This window comes from Malus domestica, chromosome 03 (genome assembly GCF_042453785.1).
Source record: "Malus domestica chromosome 03, GDT2T_hap1".
In the NCBI taxonomy this organism is placed as follows: Eukaryota; Viridiplantae; Streptophyta; class Magnoliopsida; order Rosales; family Rosaceae; genus Malus; species Malus domestica.
In genome coordinates, this window is record NC_091663.1 from 1,197,268 (window position 1) to 1,216,685 (window position 19,418).

At 39.7% G+C, this 19,418-nt stretch overlaps 2 protein-coding genes and 1 pseudogene across 2 annotated transcripts; 1 reads left to right on the forward strand and 2 right to left on the reverse strand.

Moving 5' to 3' along the window:
- The first annotated feature begins 1,724 nt into the window (after positions 1-1,724).
- Positions 1,725-3,638, forward strand: LOC103415777 (uncharacterized; annotated as a pseudogene).
- A 3,818-nt stretch (positions 3,639-7,456) lies between these two features.
- LOC103415787 (receptor-like protein 2) lies at positions 7,457-10,641 on the reverse strand. The gene is made up of 2 exons (XM_008354074.4): positions 8,337-10,641; positions 7,457-7,830 (listed from the first exon to the last, which is right to left on the reverse strand). The coding sequence occupies exons 1-2, from the start codon at positions 10,550-10,552 to the stop codon at positions 7,617-7,619; spliced, it is 2,430 nt and encodes an 809-aa protein (XP_008352296.3). The 5' UTR covers positions 10,553-10,641; the 3' UTR covers positions 7,457-7,616.
- A 1,111-nt stretch (positions 10,642-11,752) lies between these two features.
- On the reverse strand, positions 11,753-13,948 carry LOC103418685 (receptor-like protein 3). The gene has a single exon (XM_008356792.3). The coding sequence runs from the start codon at positions 13,946-13,948 to the stop codon at positions 11,753-11,755; it is 2,196 nt and encodes a 731-aa protein (XP_008355014.3).
- Positions 13,949-19,418: the final 5,470 nt, after the last annotated feature.

A 19,418-nucleotide genomic window follows, 5' to 3' on the forward strand; every position in this document is an offset into this window, starting at 1 on the left:
TACCCTACCAAACATATCACAAGTGATGCCCTCCCGTCGGCAACAATCGTTGGAAGACTAGTTTAAACTAGAAGAATCAATATCAAATGAAGACCGAAGAGAGTGTTGATCAATTTTTCGGCATGCAGGGGTTGTAGCAATGCAACTTGAGATGAAAAATATGAAGAGGAGGCCATAAGAAATTGGAAGTGCCATGTCTGTATATTTGATTGCTCACAAATTTGTTATATGTAACACACTGCATTGTTTTGTTTAGACTAAAAGGGCTAGAAACAATATCGAAACATGAATCATGCTTCTTGGCTGATGTATGCATGTGAAGAATATAAAGCACACGAGTTTTACTGAGTACTTTTATATATGATTCCTGTTTCAGGTGAACAACGATTTTAGCCTTTAGGTTCCATGCTAAAACTAATTGGATCGGGCAAACTAGCTCTGGCTCCTACTAAGCCCATAAAAGAATATTCCTTAACTTTCCGATGTGGTACAAGTCATCACATCCTCATTGTTGGTCCTGTTGTAATGCAAAGTTCGATCATGGTCGTCACTCCCCGCATTGCCAGTTTGATTTTGTAATTGGAACCTCATATTTCTTTCAGTCATGAGGAGCTACACGACTAAGGACTAACATCATGTTGGTTGGGCTTCAGACTTGTCACCAATACAAGGTTTTCCACAAGAACTTTGGACTCTGACTCAAAAGCACTTTCATAGTCTGTACTTAGAACAAAACGTGTTCTGCACTGATGTTTACAATTTTAAATGAAACAAATTAATTAATTGATTAAATTATTGGTTTGTCCATTTGCCTAAAATTTATGTCCTCTTTAGCTTGTCAATTTAGCAAGAAATTAAAAGAACAAAAAATGCCCTCGAACGAGAAAATAGAAACGAAGAAATAATTCTGGGGTGGTGGGTTACATTCGTGAGATGGGTTCAACGCACCATATCAGGACAAGTCCCCAAACTTGGTGGTGAGCATGTTGAGAGTTTTGTGACTGTCGGAATTGAAAAAATTGATGGTGGGATTATTTTTATTATTAATGATTAGTATAGTGGTTACATATAGATGCAACTTATTCCGAGATTAGACAAAGCAATACGGTTACGACTTGAAAACTTATTAGTGAGGGGGTTTTTAGGTTCAACTTATACATGAGATACATGATTTTCGAAAGGGTTTTTGTGAAATATCGTGTTATTTTATATATTGAAGATGTTATGATTTAAGTGTTTTGTGAACATTATTATGGCATGGTCATACATCATTTATTAGCTCATCATGTATGTTTAAACCGGTGTCTTTAGTAGATCACGACCAACTTCACGTGTATGTTCATAATGTATTAGTAATAGTGGTTTAAATTTATCTTTGGAAATAATCTAAATTAAGACATCTCAAGTACAAGTAAAGAAGAATACTACTAGATTGTAGTAGCGATATACATGTATTCTTGAATTAACTGGTTTAATATTAATGGCTTAGTTTTCATACTTATACGTATGGTCCAAAAATTTATGAGTTTTACAGCAATAAATTATGGGTAATGTTAGGGAGTTTAAATTTATAGACAAAATTGTGTAAACTAAATGACATGTAAGTTGATGATTGAATTTACTACTTAAACATTGATAAACGTGTTTATTTCTGTTGATAACACATTATTTAATTTAAAAATTTAATCTTCCTAACATTAAAAACAAGGTTTTAGAAAACTATCCCTAGTCCAAGTGTAGGGGCAAAAGCCATACCAGTTTTGTCACTTTCTCATCCACCCAAAAACACTCACCAGCTACCCCAACAACTTCCTCTCTCTCTCTTCCCCTGATGTCAAACTGTACGGTGGAGCGCTGCACAGTTGAGACCAGCGATGGAGTTAAGCTCAGCGCAAAGCTTTCAAACCCAGAGAAGAAGAGATCAAGAAGGGCAGCCCTGTGGTGGTTCTGGTGCACCCATACTCCTTCCTTGGCGGCTGCCAAGGCCTGTTGAGAGGAATAGCAGCTGGGTTGGCAGACAGAGGCTACAAAGCTTTGACCTTTGACATGAGAGGGGTTGGGAGGTCAACAGGGAGGGCCTCTCTCACTGGGTTTGCAGAAATTAAGGATGTGATTGCTGTGTGCAAATGGGTTTCTGAGAATCTATCAGCTGACATGATTTTGTTGGTGGGTTCTTCTGCAGGTATAATATTTTTGAATTTTTATGCTCTTTTAGAATATATTTCTGCAATTTTTATTGGATTAGGCATGTTGGTTATAAATTAGAGGGGGTATTTTTATGTGGGTAGTTGATCGATTTATTGTTTAATCTGTTAAGTGGATGATTTTTTGGATCTGTGGATTGTGTATTAGTTTGTGGTGGTTAAAAGATTGCTTATTTGATTGGTTTGGTGAATGGTTTTGTTGATCTGTAATTTGGATATTAGTTTTCAGAAGTGATCTGAGTGTTATGTAGATAACAACTAATTACTTTCTGAAGCGTCGTCGAAAAATTAAAGAAGGCTTTGGATTTGAGGGATAATTGATTATACGAGGCTAGGATTTCATTTGGTTATGTTGTTTGGAGTATTTATGACTTTTGTGTTGCCGATCGAACTATCCTTCGATCATTCAAAAGTTGGGATTTCGATCACCTTCAAAGCGAATATAAGTGTGATGAAAAATGTTTTGTGCAATGAAAAATGTTATGTGCAACTATGATCGGTTTCTCAAGCTTGACCGGAGATTGTTAGTTTTGTACAAAACGATAAATGATGAGAAGCCTAAGTTTCTAGTAATTGTGAAGGACGTGAGCTGTGATTTGATAAAATCTAGTAACGTTATAGTTTCGAACAGCCTCTCACTGCTGCTCCTTATCTTGTTCTGAACTGCAATTTTTGGTTGTTGATGTCTTGTTTATGCTCTCCAGTAATTGCAATATGAACATCGACGCGAGGACATAAGTAAAATTACAAGGTCAATCAGTGTTAGTGAGAAATAGATGGTTTTACTGCAAATAATCTTGTGGTCAACTAGGAAGCATGATCTAGGATCTTTCTGGTATGAACCGCATAGCATTGTTGCAGGCATGGTCGGTAAAATGTAAGACGTTATTCGTAGTCCCGTCTGTTTTGTTAGTTTTATTTCCTCATATGTTTATAATTTTCCTATGTTATGGTGTAGGTGCCCCGATTGCAGGCTCTGCGGTAGATCAGATTGAACAAGTTGTGGGCCATGTTAGTCTAGGGTATCCTTTCGGCATGCTTGCCTCAATCCTTTTCGGGAGACACCACAAAGCCGTACTACAATCCTCAAAACCCAAACTTTTCGTAATGGGGACACAGGATGGGTTCACGAGCGTGAAGCAGTTAAAGAACAAGCTAAAGCTCTGCAGCCGGTCTGTTGAAACGCACCTGATTGATGGAGCAAGCCACTTTCAAATGGAAGGCCCTGCTTATGATGCACAGATGGTGAATCTTATCCTTGAATTCATTGCATCACTGTAGATAATCAACCATGTGTAATGGAGTTGTTCTATATCAGAACGGATCGGAGCTTTCCGCACCGGTCAGATTCTCTCCGTTCGCAATGTGCTGCAGTTGTATGTATATGCTAACTTGTAATCGTGTGTAATTTGCAGGAGCTTGGTTGGTTTACTATGTGCTTTCGGTGTCAAATTAAGCTGCTGTCTCAACAAATACGAGAGAAAGAGAGTCGTTAGATCAATCTTTACGGTCAAGTGTCATCCGGTACAACCCCGAAAACATAATTTTGAGGTTAAACTAAAACCGAAACGAAGCCTAACGCTTACACCAATCGTTCACTTGATTCGACGTCAAATCCGAATATGGCACAAATACAAGAAGCAGGAATATAACTGGATATTCCAAGTCTCAAGTATCATATGTTCGTCGCTCTCAAAACGTTGATCTTCGGAAGCAAATCAGCCGTCTCTGGTCATTTTGTTGCCATTTGAACCATCAACTGCCCGACCTTCAGCCATTTCGTCATAGTGCCGTTTTCTCCATCCTGGTTCGTGGTCTAGTGATTGTCTCCAGCAAAATGCGGAAAAGAGTAAATTGTAATTATGGTCCTCTAATTTGTCACATCATGGCCCGGGATCTACAACATCTCGGATCCGCTCCACCACCGTAACACGATATTGTCCATTCTGGGCTCCGATTATGCCCTCACGGTTTTGTTTTTGGAAACTCACACGAGAACTTCTCAGTGGGTCACCCATCATGGGAGTGCTCTCTCCCAAAAAGCCTCATACTAAGTAGGGATGAGAATATACATATAAGGATCATTCATCTGGACGATGTGAGATATTACAATCCATCCCCTTAGGGGCTCAACGTCTTGTCAGCACACCACTGTCAGGATTAGGCTCTAATACTAATCCATCACATCCCGGGCCCGCTCCATCACCGTAACGCAATATTGTCCGTTTTGGGCCCCGACTACGCCCTTACGAGTTTGTTTTTTGAAACTCACGAGCAACTTCTCAGTGGGTCACCCATCCTAGGAGTGCTCTGGTCTCCTTTTCGCTTAACTTCGGAGTTCCAATGGAACCCGAAGCTAGTGAGCTCCCAAAAGATATCGTGCTAGGTAGGGATGAGAATATACATATAAGGATCACTGTCCTAGGCAATGTGGGATCTTACATAATTTGAACTTAATTGGAGCAATAGTCTCTCAACTAAGAATCCATTGTCATTGGTCCCTCAATTCATTCTCTCAACTAAAAATTCAATTGCAATTATATATACTAAATCGCAATGGAAAAAACACTGTTCCTAAGCAATTGCTCCTTTCCTTCCTATTTTTCATGCTGCTACAGTAAAAAGACGAAAAGCCCTGTTGCACACGTGGTGTGCTAGCGAGATTTCTCTCCTCCACCGCTTCCTTCCTCTGCAGTCTGCACCGCTTGCTTTTTACTCCAATTCGAAACGAAACAAAAACAAAGCTCATCTAAATGTTCACACCATCAAGACAAGAAATTTCGCCGTCAGATTTCTCCAGATGCTTCCAAACCCAAATCCCTATCTGCTCATCCAGATCAATTTCACCACCAAATTCCTCCACATCGTTTCAATCTTCAGCAAACCCAAAACTCACTCACTCACTCTGTCAGTTATGCTATCACTCTGTTAACATCTTTTGTGGCCATCAGACGCCGGAAAACCCCTTGACCGGAGCTCAGTTTGCCCATCCAGAAAGAATGACTAGAAAGCTGCTTGAGGCAAAGCAGAAGCTACGGGAGGAAGGAGAATGGACTTTTTTTTTAACACCCTAAGACTAAACGACGACGTCTTGCTCCCTTGCCCCGCTGTTGTTTCCTTATGTCATCTCTTCCACAGTAATAGTATTTTCACGGTTATCCTATCCTGAAATTTTATGATCTAACTCGACATTTTAGGTAGGAAATTGAGAAGATTATCAAGTATAGTAGTATGTTCTAATTTTTAAGGATATATGTTCTACAAAATATGTTGGCAAGTTTTTCATGTTGCCTACCCAAGATAAAATTTATGGAACCGTCATGTATATATTTGCTATTAGTGTACGGATTTTCACTTCATTTTCCTTTTTTTTTTAATTAATTTGTGGACCAATTTTAGTTGCTAATCGTTGTTGTAAACCCAAACCGAAAAATCGAACGTGCCCAAGATCGAAACGAAAGCGCCAAAGATCGAGCCCCATGGCTCTGAGAAACCCACCAAGTCTTCCATTGTTGTGTGTGGAAAACTTGGTTCTGTCAATGCACTATCCGAAGGCGGTGCGAAGAATCGGAAGGGAGATAAGATCGAAGAGAAAGCGAAGGCGGCGAATGTGAAGAAGGCGGATGGTGCTGCATTTGTGAAGGTTGAGGACAAGGGGATTAGGAAACGGAGGACGCAAGAAAGAGGCGGGCGGAGAGGCACGAGCACGAGGGGCAGGAATGTAGCAAAGCCGACGAAGCCGCATGAGTATGGTGTCAATGAACTCAGTTCACATGACGGTTTAGACGCGTTGAAAGTGGGGAAGGAGAAGAAAGAAAACGGGAGGAAGAAGAAAGGCGCGGCAAGGTTCTTTAAGCGAATGAAGCAGACCTCGAAGTGAAGAAGGAGAATTCGGAAGGTACCGAGGATGATAGCGAGGAGAGCGAGGACGAGAAGATGAAGAAGCCGATGAGGGGTAGGAGGAGGCGGGAGGGTGAGAGGAAGGAGAGGGTGATGCGGAGTTCAACGGAAAGCGGAGGAGGGAGGGAAGGAGTCAGGAGAGCATTGGGAGGGGAAGAAGAGGGGTTGGGAGGCCACCGAAGTTACCGGAAACTTCAGCGGCTGGGGCGGGGAGCAGGAAGAGAGGGAGAGACAACGGGGAGGCGGATCAGGTGGGGAGTGCAGGGAGGCCGAGAAAGCGTACAAGGAGGTGAATGTCAGAATGTGGCCATTGTTGTAAGCTGTAAATTATTTTTTGTGCGGTGGTTTGGGTTAATTTCTGGTCTTGTTTTGTTGTTCATGGATCTAGTCGGAAGTGGACGCTTTTCTGCTCGACAAGGCAAGAGAAAACGTTACCCTAAGGGGCCAGACAAAAATTATTACTCGTATGAAAACTAAGGAGATTAGTCAAATTGTTGAATTTTGGTCAAGTGGTCATCACCTTTTGTATTAAACAAATAAAAAGAAAAAAAAAGGAAGACATCATGATGTTGTTTCTTACTTTGTGATGATGACAAATGATGATGTTTGAGAATTATTTTTTCTTTGGCCATGTGAGAAGTCACAGGGTGACTTGAAGGATTTATTTAGCAGCAATTGCTGCTTGTGTGGTTAAGAGAAGAAAACAGAGAGCAGAAGAGAGAAGAGTGAGCTGCCGAGAGAAGGAGAGTTGCAGAGAGCCCAAACAGAAAAAAGAAGCTGCTGCTTCATTTGGTTAGTAATCATTCACCAAAGTAGTTGTTGTTGTAATAGCTTTGAGCTATATGTATAGAGAAGAAATTATTCATTATATTTCTTTCTTTATTTGTTTATGTGGTGTGTGAGAGCTATTGGGTGTATTGAGTTATTTGGGTTGTGAGATTGCCAACACTTTGTAAACTCCCATTTGGATGATAGTGGATTATTGGGTGAGCTCTTACTGCTCCGAGGACGTACTCCAGTTACACTGACTGTTGAGGAACCTCGTTAAAATCTTGGTGTTCTTTAATATTTTGTTCTTGCATTTCATTTGATATATTTTCTGTGGGTTATCAAGAGTTGGTTCCATAAGGTTTGGTGCTATCTTAGCACAACACAAATCATATAATATTAACAATTTCCTTGCTCGATGGTCTGATAAGTTATGGACTCTTTTTTTTTGGGTTAAACGTGTGACTTATACTACATTTAATTTAGTGTACATTCGTCTGACATATTATCGTTGTCAAACTTTCAAATGAGAATTATTCCAATATGTTTTGAGATGATGATTGATAGTTTGGCAAAAAAAAAAAAAAAAAAAATTTGTTACATTAAAAAGATTTTAAAAATTCTGTTCTACAACTTTATTTTTGGTCTAATAGTGTACATCTGAAATTCTGTGTTCGATAACTCCGGTCGTATCAAAAGAACGACATCTCTAACCGGAAATAAAAGATAAAATAAAAGAGCTGCTCAGCTGATACTATGTATTTCTTCTTTGATTGGATCACTGAAGACGGAGGTAGAGCAGTCCTGTTTGTGATCGACCATGAAAGAGTTACTGAGGCTTCCATCTTCTGTGCAATTTTTCCTGTCACTCTCAGTGTGCCAATGACTGCTGCTTTCAACTTCTCCCCTTTGGTTTGAGACTTGGACTTGGTCTTGGGGTTGCTTGTTAATCTTCATCCTATGTTTAATTAATCGAGTGGAACAAGGGTGAAAAAAGTAATTAAGCATCATAAAAAAGAACATAGATTGAGAAAAAAATTAGGCATAACTGGGGATATTTTCCGTTTTTTTATTAGTCATACATGATTAATGAGATACAAAGACGAGAATAGTTACATGTCAAAATCTTGTCAAGGAAAATTTGGGTGTGACTAGAGATATATTCAGTATCTATCTCACTCATGATATTTATGAGTCAAGAAGTTGCACACATAGATGTGAATATATCCCTAGTTACATATAAGAATCTCGATAGTTCTACATCACCAAATCAAGAAAAATTTGGAAGTAATCAAGGAATATTTCGGTCTTTGTCTCGCTCATCAAATGAATGGTGACGCACAATGCGAAAATAAATTCCCGATTACATTTCAAAATCTCACATGACTTACATCAGCAAAACAAGGAAAATGAATAAAACTTGATAAATAAATTTAAAAAAAAAAAAGTGTATAACACTCTTACCTTCTTCTAAATTTTCTCTGCATCAGATAGAGCTTGAATTGAACATTGTCTAGGAGCTGGAAATATGCGTATCTCCATGTCCTCTTGAGAAGCAACGGGCAGCAGAATCCCAAGAACCCTACAACGAAACCGAGCACAACGGATAACCCAATCCATAGACTTTGATCCTCGTCGTCGTCCAAATCCTGGCTGTTCTTATTCTCTCCATCATTCCCATTACTTGACAAGCACTCATTAGGAAGTGGGGGGCCGCAAAGTTTTGGGTTCCCTTCGAATGCAGAGGCGTTGAAGCTTTGAAGCTGTGTGCCGGTCGGTATTGATCCTTCAAGACTATTGTACGAGACATTGAAAGATTTCAAGAAACTAAGGCTTGCCAATGACAATGGGATTTTTCCGGAAAAATGGTTCACGGAAAGGTCTAATTCCTCCAAGTTCTTGAGGTTGGATATTTGCTCTGGGATTTCGCCCAAAAAGTTGTTCATGTTAAGATCCAGCTTTTGTAGGAGGTGCAGCTGGCCTATCTCAATGGGAATTCTCCCACTAATGCTGTTGTTCTTCACGTCAATCACGCAAGGAAAGTAAGACAACTTGTACTGCAGAAATGTTGTGTTGGTCGAGGTATAGATAGGCAATTCGAGAACATCATCGTTTGCTTGAGGAGAAGTTTCTTCGGATGACAACATGGGAAGTGTACAGAGTTCCTTTGGAAATTCACCCGAAATTCGATTGGCACCCAATGCTAAAACAAAGAGCCTTGGAAGAGCTCCCAACCAACTAGGAATCGACCCAGTGATTCTGTTAAAACTCAGAATCAAGACCCCTAGCTTCTTGAGCTTCGATAACCATTGAGGTATTTCGCCATTCAGCTGACAGTTACTCAAATCTAGCATTTGAAGATTTTGGAACCCGCCGAAATTAGCCATTGCTTCATCACTTGGAATTTTCTCTCCATAAAAAGTTGTCGAAAGGATGAGTACCTTGAGACTTTTGCAGCGCATTAGTATCTTCATTGCCCCCGTGATGTTTGTCAATCGGCTGTAGCTGAGGGAGAGGAAGGACAAGGATTCCAGTGAAAGAATCTCGGGTTGTATATGTCCCTCTAGATTGTTTTTGCTCACTCGAATTGCTTTCAGGGACTTGCATGAGTAAAGACTTGTTGGCAAGAAACCGGTGAAGTTGTTATGGCCAAGATCAAGTATCGTTAGTCTAGTAAGATTGGAGAAATTCAAGGTGGAGATGTTTCCTTCAAAAAGGTTGATTCCGAGATTCAGTTTGATAAGGTTTGTGCAGTTCATCAAAGATGGGGGCAGAGAGCCGTTTAGATTGTTAAATTGAAGGAACATGTGTTGTAATTTGGACAGCTTACCAATGTTTACAGGGAGAAAACCGCTCAATCCGTTGGACTGGAGGTCAAGGAATGCAAGGTTGGTGAGGTTGACAATTCTTTGGCTTATGGCACCGTGTAGTGAATTGCGAGGCAACGCAATTTCTTGAAGTGTGGTAGCATTGTAGATGTCATCCGGAAGAAGTCCCGAAAGGTTGTTGTAACCAGCACGAAACACCTGTAGTTTGGAACACGCACCTAGTCCGTGAGAAATATTGCCACTGAATTCATTGTGGGAGAAATCGAATAGTCTAATCGAGGGAGATAAATGAAGACAAATAGAGGACGGGATAGACCCCGAGAAGCTGTTGTCCGTGACGTTGAAACTAGTCAAATTTGGAGCACGTCCGAAGAATAAGGATGGAATTTCTCCATGGAAGTGATTTCTGGACAAATCAACAATCTCTACATTACTTGGAAGCTGAGAAAGTGAGAGTTCTCCGGAAAGACGGTTGTAGCTCAAGTCGAGGATCTCAAGGCGATTCAAGGACAAGAAGAATCTGGCTTCGAGTGAACCATAAAGTGAGTTGTGGGAGAGATTGAGGTGTGTGAGATGGGTGAGATTTCCAAGTGATGAGGGAGAAATAATACCCCCATTGAGGCCTTTGAATGGTAACTGCAATCGCGTGATGTGAAGGTCCTGATCACAAGTGATGCCTTCCCACTGGCAACAATCAGCTGAAGTAGTAGTCCAGTTCAATGGAGAAGAAGACAGAGAGTGAGAGAAGGTCGTGAGAGCTTTGCGTTCGCTTGGATCGCAAGCATCATTCATAAATATAATGGAATTGAATAAGAGGATGAAGAGGAAGCCATGAGAGATTGAATCATCCATCTTAGATTAAGATTCTCACAGGTTTGTTTACATATAATACGCATATACACGTATACATATAGGTCAAATGTGCACCATTTTGTGCAGTATAGACATCTTCTGGAAGTCATGACAGCTACATATGAACATTGTTAAATTGCAACTTGCAAGCTTTTCTATGGACCAAAATTATATAATATTATGGTTTTGTCTGCAACTTCCCAATATCTTCTAGGTCGCGTAAAGATTCTTTATGTGTTAAAGTCTATGGATTTGAAGAGGTTTTAATTGGTTTTGTTTGATTTGATTTGACTTTATTAGTAAACAACAAACAAAAGACTTCAAAATTACGGGCCATGAAATATTTTGAATTTTGATTAAATTTTCTTTGTAAAATGGGTTGGTTTGCCTTCTAACAATGACTTTTCAAGTGCCCAAATGCATTTAGATTACAATTTTTTTTTGCCTTTTTGGATGAGAGCAATAGAAGGAGACTCAAACTTAGGATTTTGAGTGTAATGACAAATATTCTTAATCACTTCAGTTATAAGTTTTTTGTGAGATTAGATTTTTTTTTAAATACGGAAAGAGAAAAAAAAATGACTTTCTTTGACGCTACATAAAGGTAAGGGGAAATGAATTTCAAGTCAGTTTAATTTTTTCCGTTTTTGTCTTAAGAAAGGAGGAGAGTGAGACTCGAAGTTTTTGTGCAAGCGCAAGTAAAGTGCCCTACGACTAATATAAAATGGTCAACTACTTGTATATCAAGTAGCAACTTCAGATATCACTTTCAGCATCTGGCTATTTTTCAAAGTGTTTGAAAATGATTTCTATTGCGAATTTAACTTTTTATGTATGCTCTTTCGTTTTCTTTTTAATCCAAATTTCTTATTAATGTTTGTAAGAAAAGGCAACAATTTATTCAACGGAGAAATTATAAATAATTATAGGGTAGATTACGGAAAACTTGATCAACAAGAATGCTGAAATTCTTGACAAATTAAATGGCAGCCTGCAAGTGAATTTCCGATTAACTATTTCAGTATTCTGTCCTGACGAAATTCGAATACTTTTGCGTAGGAATTTAGTTAGGAAAGTTCGATGCATATTTAACCCTACAACGTTAATTCCCTTTCTTTTTTACTCAGTTGTTAGATTGTTTGTATGCAGCAGCAATGTGGTTAATAAGTCCTTTATTTCTCACAAAAAAATTACACTTGATCAACATATGAAGCGATCTTTAACATCGGAGAGGAACTGGAAATACGCATATCGCCATGACGTGATCAAAGCCAAAGAGCCACAAACTCCCCAAAATCCTACAATGAAACCAAGAGCAACTGAAATATAAAACCATGGAATATCATTCCCATTGCCATGCACATCTTCCATGTTCTTAGTTGCATTATCACTTGTGTTCTGCTGGCATTTGTTTGGAAGCGGGAAACCGCAAAGTCCCGGGTTGCCCTCAAAGGCAGTGGCATTGAAGCCTTGGATCTGAGTGCCTAACGGTACTTGTCCTTGGAGGTTATTGTATGCAACACTGAGTGAACCCAAGAAATGAAGACTTGATAGTGAAGCTGGGATTCCGCTTGACAGATGGTTTCTTGAGAGGTCTAATCTCTCCAAGTTTGTGAGGTTAGATACCTGGTCCGGAATGCTGCCAACGATGTTGTTGACGCTGAGATCCAGCTCGTGAAGGTTTTGCAACCGGCCTATCTCAATGGGAATATTGCCACTTAGACTGTTATTCCGGATGTAAATTGCTCGCGGCAAGTTGGACACATAGTTGTACTGCAGATTTGTGATAGATGCATTCGTTCGCTGCGTGTAGATAGGTAGTTCGACATCACCACTATCTGTTTGAGTGGCAGGCTTCTCGGATACAAGAGCTTGTAGTGAGAAAAGCTCCTTTGGAAGTCCCCCCGAAAGCGAGTTGTTGTTCAAGCTTATGAAGAAAAGACTGGGAAGACTTCCCAACCAACGAGGTATTGAGCCTGTGAGTCTGTTGGTAGACAAATCAAGGGCTTCGAGTTTCTTGAGCTTTGACATCCACACCGGAATATGACCTTTAAGTTGGCAGTTCGATATGCCAAAAAGGCGGAGATTTTGAAACCCAGAACCAATCATAGCATCACCATCCGGCAGTTCTTCACCTATACAATTATGTGGAAGCATGACCACCCTGAGACTTTCGAAACACATCAATATATGCAGAGCGCCGGTGACATTGGTAAGTCTGTTGCTACCAAGCGAGAGGAAGGATAGGTATTTCAACGAAACAATCTCAGGCTGTATCTGTCCCTCTAGATTATTACCGCTCAGGCGAACTGCTTTCAGAAACTTGCATGAGTAAAGGCTTTTTGGCATGACACCGGAGAAGTAATAACTCCCGAGATCAAGCTTGATAAGTTGATCAAGTTTCGAAACATTCAGCTCCGAGATATTTCCATCCAAATGGTTGAATCCAAGATTGAGTTCGATAAGGTTTGTGCAATTCATCAAAGATGGGGGCAGCGGACCTTCAAGATTGTTGAAATGAAGGAGCATGAGTTTTAATTTGGAGAGCTTCTCGATATGGAGAGGAAGTGCGCCACTCAAATGATTGAAGTAAATCTCTAGGATTGTGAGGCTGGTGAGATTGACAATGTTGTCACTAATGTGACCGAAAAGCTGATTGGAAGGTAACGAAATTTCGTGAAGCGCTTGAGCTTTGAAGAGATCACTAGGAAGAGTCCCAGAGAGAGTATTAAAGCCCGCACGAAAGATTTCCAATTTCAAACAGTTTCCTAGTCCGAGAGGAATTGAGCCATTGAAATCGTTGTGGGAGAAATCCAAGACTCTGACCGAAGAGGAACGAAGACAAATAGAGGAAGGTAATTTGCCAGTAAAATGATTTTTACTGACATTCAAGCTGCTCAAACTCCAGGCATGCTGGAGGAATGAAGATGGAATTGTTCCATTGAATTGATTGTTCGACAAATCCACTATTTGAATGTAACTAGATGATAGAAACAATGGGACTTCTCCGGAGAGAAGGTTATAGCTCAAATCAAGGATTTCAAGGCGACTCAAGGACAACAGTAGTCCAGCTTCAAAAGGACCGGAAAGCAGATTGTGGGAGAGATTGAGGTGCGAAAGATGTGTGAGGTTTCCAAGAGAGCAAGAAATGCCTCCTTGGAGCCGTTTAGAGGGCAACAAAACATGTGTTACCCTACCATTGGCATCACAAGCGATGCCTTCCCAGTGACAACAATCACTGGAAGACCAATTTAAATGAGAAGAAGACATATTGAAAGATGACAAAAGAGAGTTGTGATCTGCCTTGTTGCAAGCATCGTTTGTAGAAATGAAAGTAGAGAACACAAAAAACAGGAAGAGGACTCCACAAGGCATTATATGACTAGGTTCCGGCATGGCGTTTTTCGCTATGGCTGTACCGGGGTTATATTGCTCACGTCGTTTCGGGTGTATATATACACTCATTTGTTTGAACCAAAGGAGGTGGAAATTAACAAGGGGAAGAAGGTAATTAGGAAATGGTTTGAATTCTTGTGCGCAGTGTTTGAATTTCTCAGTCTTTGCTTTATAGACACTTTGAGTGAAATGGGACGTCACTAAACAATGGAGGGTCTAATCATGGGTTGGCAGCAACGTAATAGAGGGTCTAATTATTGGTTTACTTTAAGTTACGATCAAGGTAAATTAATGGAGCATTTTGTTTATTTGTTTATCTTTTTTGCTGGGTAAGATGCTTTATATATGTTACAGAACACTCACGCAAAGTAGGAAAAACGGCAGTATCTGTTGAGAGTAAGTGATGACACGCACTCCAGGTCATCCCGTTAGGTTGTCCACGTGTTAGGTTTAAAAATTCGTCACACGTGGAAGACGTGTTGAGAATAAGTCTCATATTAATAGGAGGATGAACCTTGCATGGTGTAACCTCAACTTCTTCAGTACCTCGAGACATCATCAAATTCTAAACCAAGACATTTGTTTGCCAAAAAATTTAACAGAAGAAACTGTTAAATTGCAAATCTATAATAATTGACTAGCCGATGAGCACACACTCTGTGTGTGTGAACAATTTCATTTTATTTTTTGTTTTTTTATTAAGGAGTGTGAATAGTTTTTAAAATTTTAAAAAGAGTATGAAAAAATAATGGTGTGACAATTTCTCTTAATAAGTGCATATTTTATCTTAATATTACATAATTACTGTTTTTTGTCTTTCTAATTTAAATATTGTGTATCAAAAGTGAGGGTAAAATAAAAAAAATAGGGATATGATTGTCATTTTGTCAAAAGATACAAAATTACTATTTTACCCTCCTCATGTCAATATTGTGTATTCAAAAGTAAGGGGAAATTTGAAAAAATGAGGAAAAAAAGTTGACAATGGCTCTTCTCTTAATAGAATATAAAAGATATGGAGAATGCTTTGAACTTGCACTCACATGCCACTTACCTAAGTTGATTTTTCTTCTCTTATCAGATTAGACTCAATGGTTTACTTAAGTCATGATCAAGGTAAATTAATGGAGCATTTTGTTTATCTTTTTTGCTGGGTAAGATGCTTTATAATATGTTACAGAACACTCACGCAGGGTAGGAAAAACGACAGTACATGTTTAGAGTAAGCCTCACGTTGATGAAATGATGGACTTTGCTTGGGTTTATAAGTAAATTGGGTTACTCTTCATATTGCCAATTGGTTTTATATATGGTGGAACTTCAACTTCTTCATGGTATTAGAGTAAGTTGTCCCACGTGTGAAATCAAACGGTCACACACGCTCCACGTCATCCCGTTATGTTGTCCACGTGTTCGGCTTAAAAATTCGTCTCTTATGGGGGACGTGTTGAGAATAAGTTCCACATTAATAGGAGGAGGAACCTTGCGTGGTGTAACCTCAACTTCTTTAGTACCTCGAGACATCATCAAATTGTAAACCAAAACATTTGTTTGCCAAAAAATTTAACAGGAGAAACTGTTAAATTGCAAATCTATAATAATTGATATGGAAAATGCTTTGAACTTGCACTCCCATGCCACTTACCTAAGTTGATTTTTCTTCTCTTATCAAATTGGACTCAATGGTTTACTTAAGTCATGATCAAGGTAAATTAATGGAGCATTTTGTTTATCTTTTTTTTTGGGTAAGATGCTTTATAATATGTTACAGAACATTCACGCAGAGTAGGAAAAACAATAGTACCTGTTGAGAGTAAGTCTCACGTTGATGAAATGATAGATCTTGCATGGGCTTATAAGTAAATTGGGTTACTATTTATATTGCCAATTGGTTTTATGGTAAAACCTCAACTTCTTCATGGTATCTGAGTAAGTTGTCCCACATGTGAAATCAAACGATCACATGTGACACGCCCCGATCTTGATGTCCTCGGGACATCGGGATGGTCACGTGCTGGCCGATACCCGAAGGGTGACGAAAGCCATTTGATTTAAGCAGAAGCTGAGAAATATACTAAAACAGGCAATAGGGACTAATAACACCAAAATAAAGTTCAACTGCTAATTAATAAAATTATGGTCATACACGTAAGTTCAGAGCATACATCTAATACAGATTACAAGCAGAATTTAAGATAGAGAAGTGTTATATTACAATAGGTGTCGAAGCAGAGAAGATATAACACTAAATCACTGGTAGGGAAATGCCTCGTAGCTCATGTCATAATCCTTGTTCTAGGTCCTGAAGGGGGCACAAAACAAACAGGAGTGGACCAATTTGATATATATAATAAAACAGTTATTAACATACTAACCCCCAGATTTTATGAAAACACATATATAATAATAAACATAGGTTTTTCCAAAACCTAACATGTTGTGCAGTGTCTTAAATCATAACTTGTATATATAATAAACACTAGTGAATTGTCCGATAACCCCCAGGCCCCATGCCGACTCCCTGTCTTTGAGCAAATAGTTAGAGGAAAATACACTTCAGGCCTCATGCCGGCTCCTCGTCCCTGTGCTAAATAGCCAGAGGAAACACGCTACATGCCCTATGCCAACACCAAACTGTCGCCCGGGACGGACCGGAATCTATCCATACGTCCCGTAGTGGAAAGTACCACTAGGCAAGTACAAAACCATTGAACATATATATTTTGAAAAGCAACTTCATAGTATAAAGTCATCCATCATCTATACTATAAAAAGGTGTTCGAAACATGTTTTAAATATCATATCGTCATTCATCAGATATTCTATCAGAACACGGGTTATAGGAAAAATAGTAATAATTCAAACTAGCCTCACTAAGCATGTTATCTCACAAAACATTTCATAAAACATAATCATTAAATCATGTTTTTCATGTATGCATTTCTACAGGGGTCCACTCACCGTACACCGATGGTGCAAAGTTGTACCAAAAAGGAATAACAAAATCACCGCTAATAATTTCACCTATTCACATAAAGGGTACCTTTAGTTAAGCTCTATTCAAACAATTGAATTTGGAAAAACGGACTTAAAAACAGGTCCATGACGTCAAAATTAGCCTAGGAGAGGTCTCGGACGAAATCCCGAAAAGTCAACTCTAAAAGTCAACATTGATCGTTGACCGGTCAAAGTCAACGTTGACTGTTGATCGAGTTAACGATCAACTAGGTCAATGGTCAAACTAGGCTTGGATTTAGGTTGAGCCGATTGGGCCCTAAAGGTTTTGGGTCTAAAGGGTTTAAGGGAATAAGTTTAGGATGATGGGTTTTGAGTTTAGGGTTAATAGGTAGGCTGGGTTATAGGGGAAATGGGTTAGGAGTTCTCTGGGCTCAGGCCCAGACCTACATAGCCCGAGGGCCTCATTACAAAGGGTTTAGGGTTTAGTTAACGGGCCAAGGGCCCTAAAGGAAACGGCCCGAAGACCTTTTTGGGTTTTAAGGAAATAAAACAAAAACAAACTAAAATAAAAAGGAAACGGGTTAGGCTACTGGGCGGAAACCAAAACGGGCTTAAGGCTCGTGGGTTGAGAAACCGCCTGAAAGGCCTTGGGTGCACCGGGGAAGAACGCCGGAGCTTCTACAGCTCCGACCAACCATATATGGACATCCTAGACCCCGATCTAGGTACCAAAATGAAGCACAAGATGAGAAGAACAATTTTATACCTTCCTTAACGGTCGGAGGTGACCGAAAAATCCCTCGACTCACACGGGTTCACCGAAGATGGGTGTGCCTTCACCCGAGTCGATCTCGTTCTAAAACCTTGATAAAAACGAGATAAAACTCATTAAATCCCTTCCAAGCTTCACACTGGAACGAAAAGGAAGACAAATCCAAACTTACCTTACCAGAAAAATGAAGGAATCTCGTCGGAGAGTTCCTGGGTTCCACTGCTCATCGCAGCTACGGGAGAGAAAGAGAGAAAGACAAGGCTGATGATGATGGTGGTGTCTTCCTCGCAGGTGATGCAGCTGGGTGTGTGTGTGCGCTCACAGTGCAAGAGAGAGAGAAAAAGAAAGAGAGTGCAGAGAAAGATAGCTGAAAGAAGAAAAGAGGAAAGGGGTCACGGGTAGGGGAGAGAGAGAGAGGAACGTGAGGGGTGTTGGGAGGCTGACACCTGGCAGCTTGAGGGTGAAGAAAATCCCACTTAAGATCTGGATTGGGTAAGAAAATTAGGACTAAATTGATAAATTTAATAACATTTTGGGGATAATTACATAATTATATTTTTATAAATGGGGGTGGGTGTAACAATCTACCCCCCTTATAAAAATTTCGTCCCTGAAATTTACTTCCTATAAAATTTTCCCTTGAGCTTAAGTGGCATACGGCGGTCACAAAACACACCGGATGCACTCTTCCACTTCATCCATCCAGCTTGTATTTTATGGTTGAGGTCTCCATCTAATTCTCCGTTCTTTTGCAAGATAGATCTTAGGTAGCGAAAGCGGTCGCTTTTGGTATTTCATGATCTCCGATCCTCACCCTTAACTCATTTTGGACTCCATTTGCACTGAACTTGCACTCCATATATTCTGTCTTTGATCGGCTTAGGCGAAGACCTTTAGATTCCAACACTTTTCTTCAAAGGTTAAGCTTCGCATTTACCCCTCCCTGAGTTTCATCTATCAACACTATATCGTATGTGAAAAGCATACACCAAGGAATATCATCTTGAATATGTCCTGTTAACTCATTCATTACCAATGCAAAAAGGTAAGAACTTAAGAATGAATCTTGATGTAACCCTATAGTTATGGGGAAGCTTTCGGTTTGTCTTTCATGAGTTCTTACGACAGTCTTTGCTCCATCATATATATCCTTTATAGCTTGAATATATGCTACTCGTACTACTTTCTTCTCTAAAATCCTCCAAAGAATGTCTCTTGGGACCCTATCATACGTTTTTCCCCATCTTTATATCTTTTCATCAATCTTCGTAAGAGATAGATTGCCTCCATGGTTGAGCGCCCTAGCATGAACACGAATTGGTTGTCTGAATCCCGTGTTTCTTGCCTCAATCTATGCTCAATGACTCTTTCCCAGAGCTTCATTGTATGACTCATTAGCTTAATACCCCTATAGTTTATGCAATTTTGTACGCCGCCCTTATTCTTGTAGATAGGCACCAAAGTGCTCTTTCTCCACTCATTTGGCATCTTCTTCGTTTTCAAAATCCTATTGAAAATGTCAGTGAGCCATGCTATACCCGTCTCTCCTAAGACCTTCCACACTTCAATCGGTATATCATCTGGGCCCACTGTTTTTCTGTGCTTCATCTTTTTCAAAGCTACAACCACTTCGTCCTTCCTGATTCGGCGATAAAATGAGTTTCTACACTCTTCTAAGTTACTTAACTCCTCCAAAAAAGTACTCCTTTCATGTTCTTCATTGAAAGGATTATGAAAATA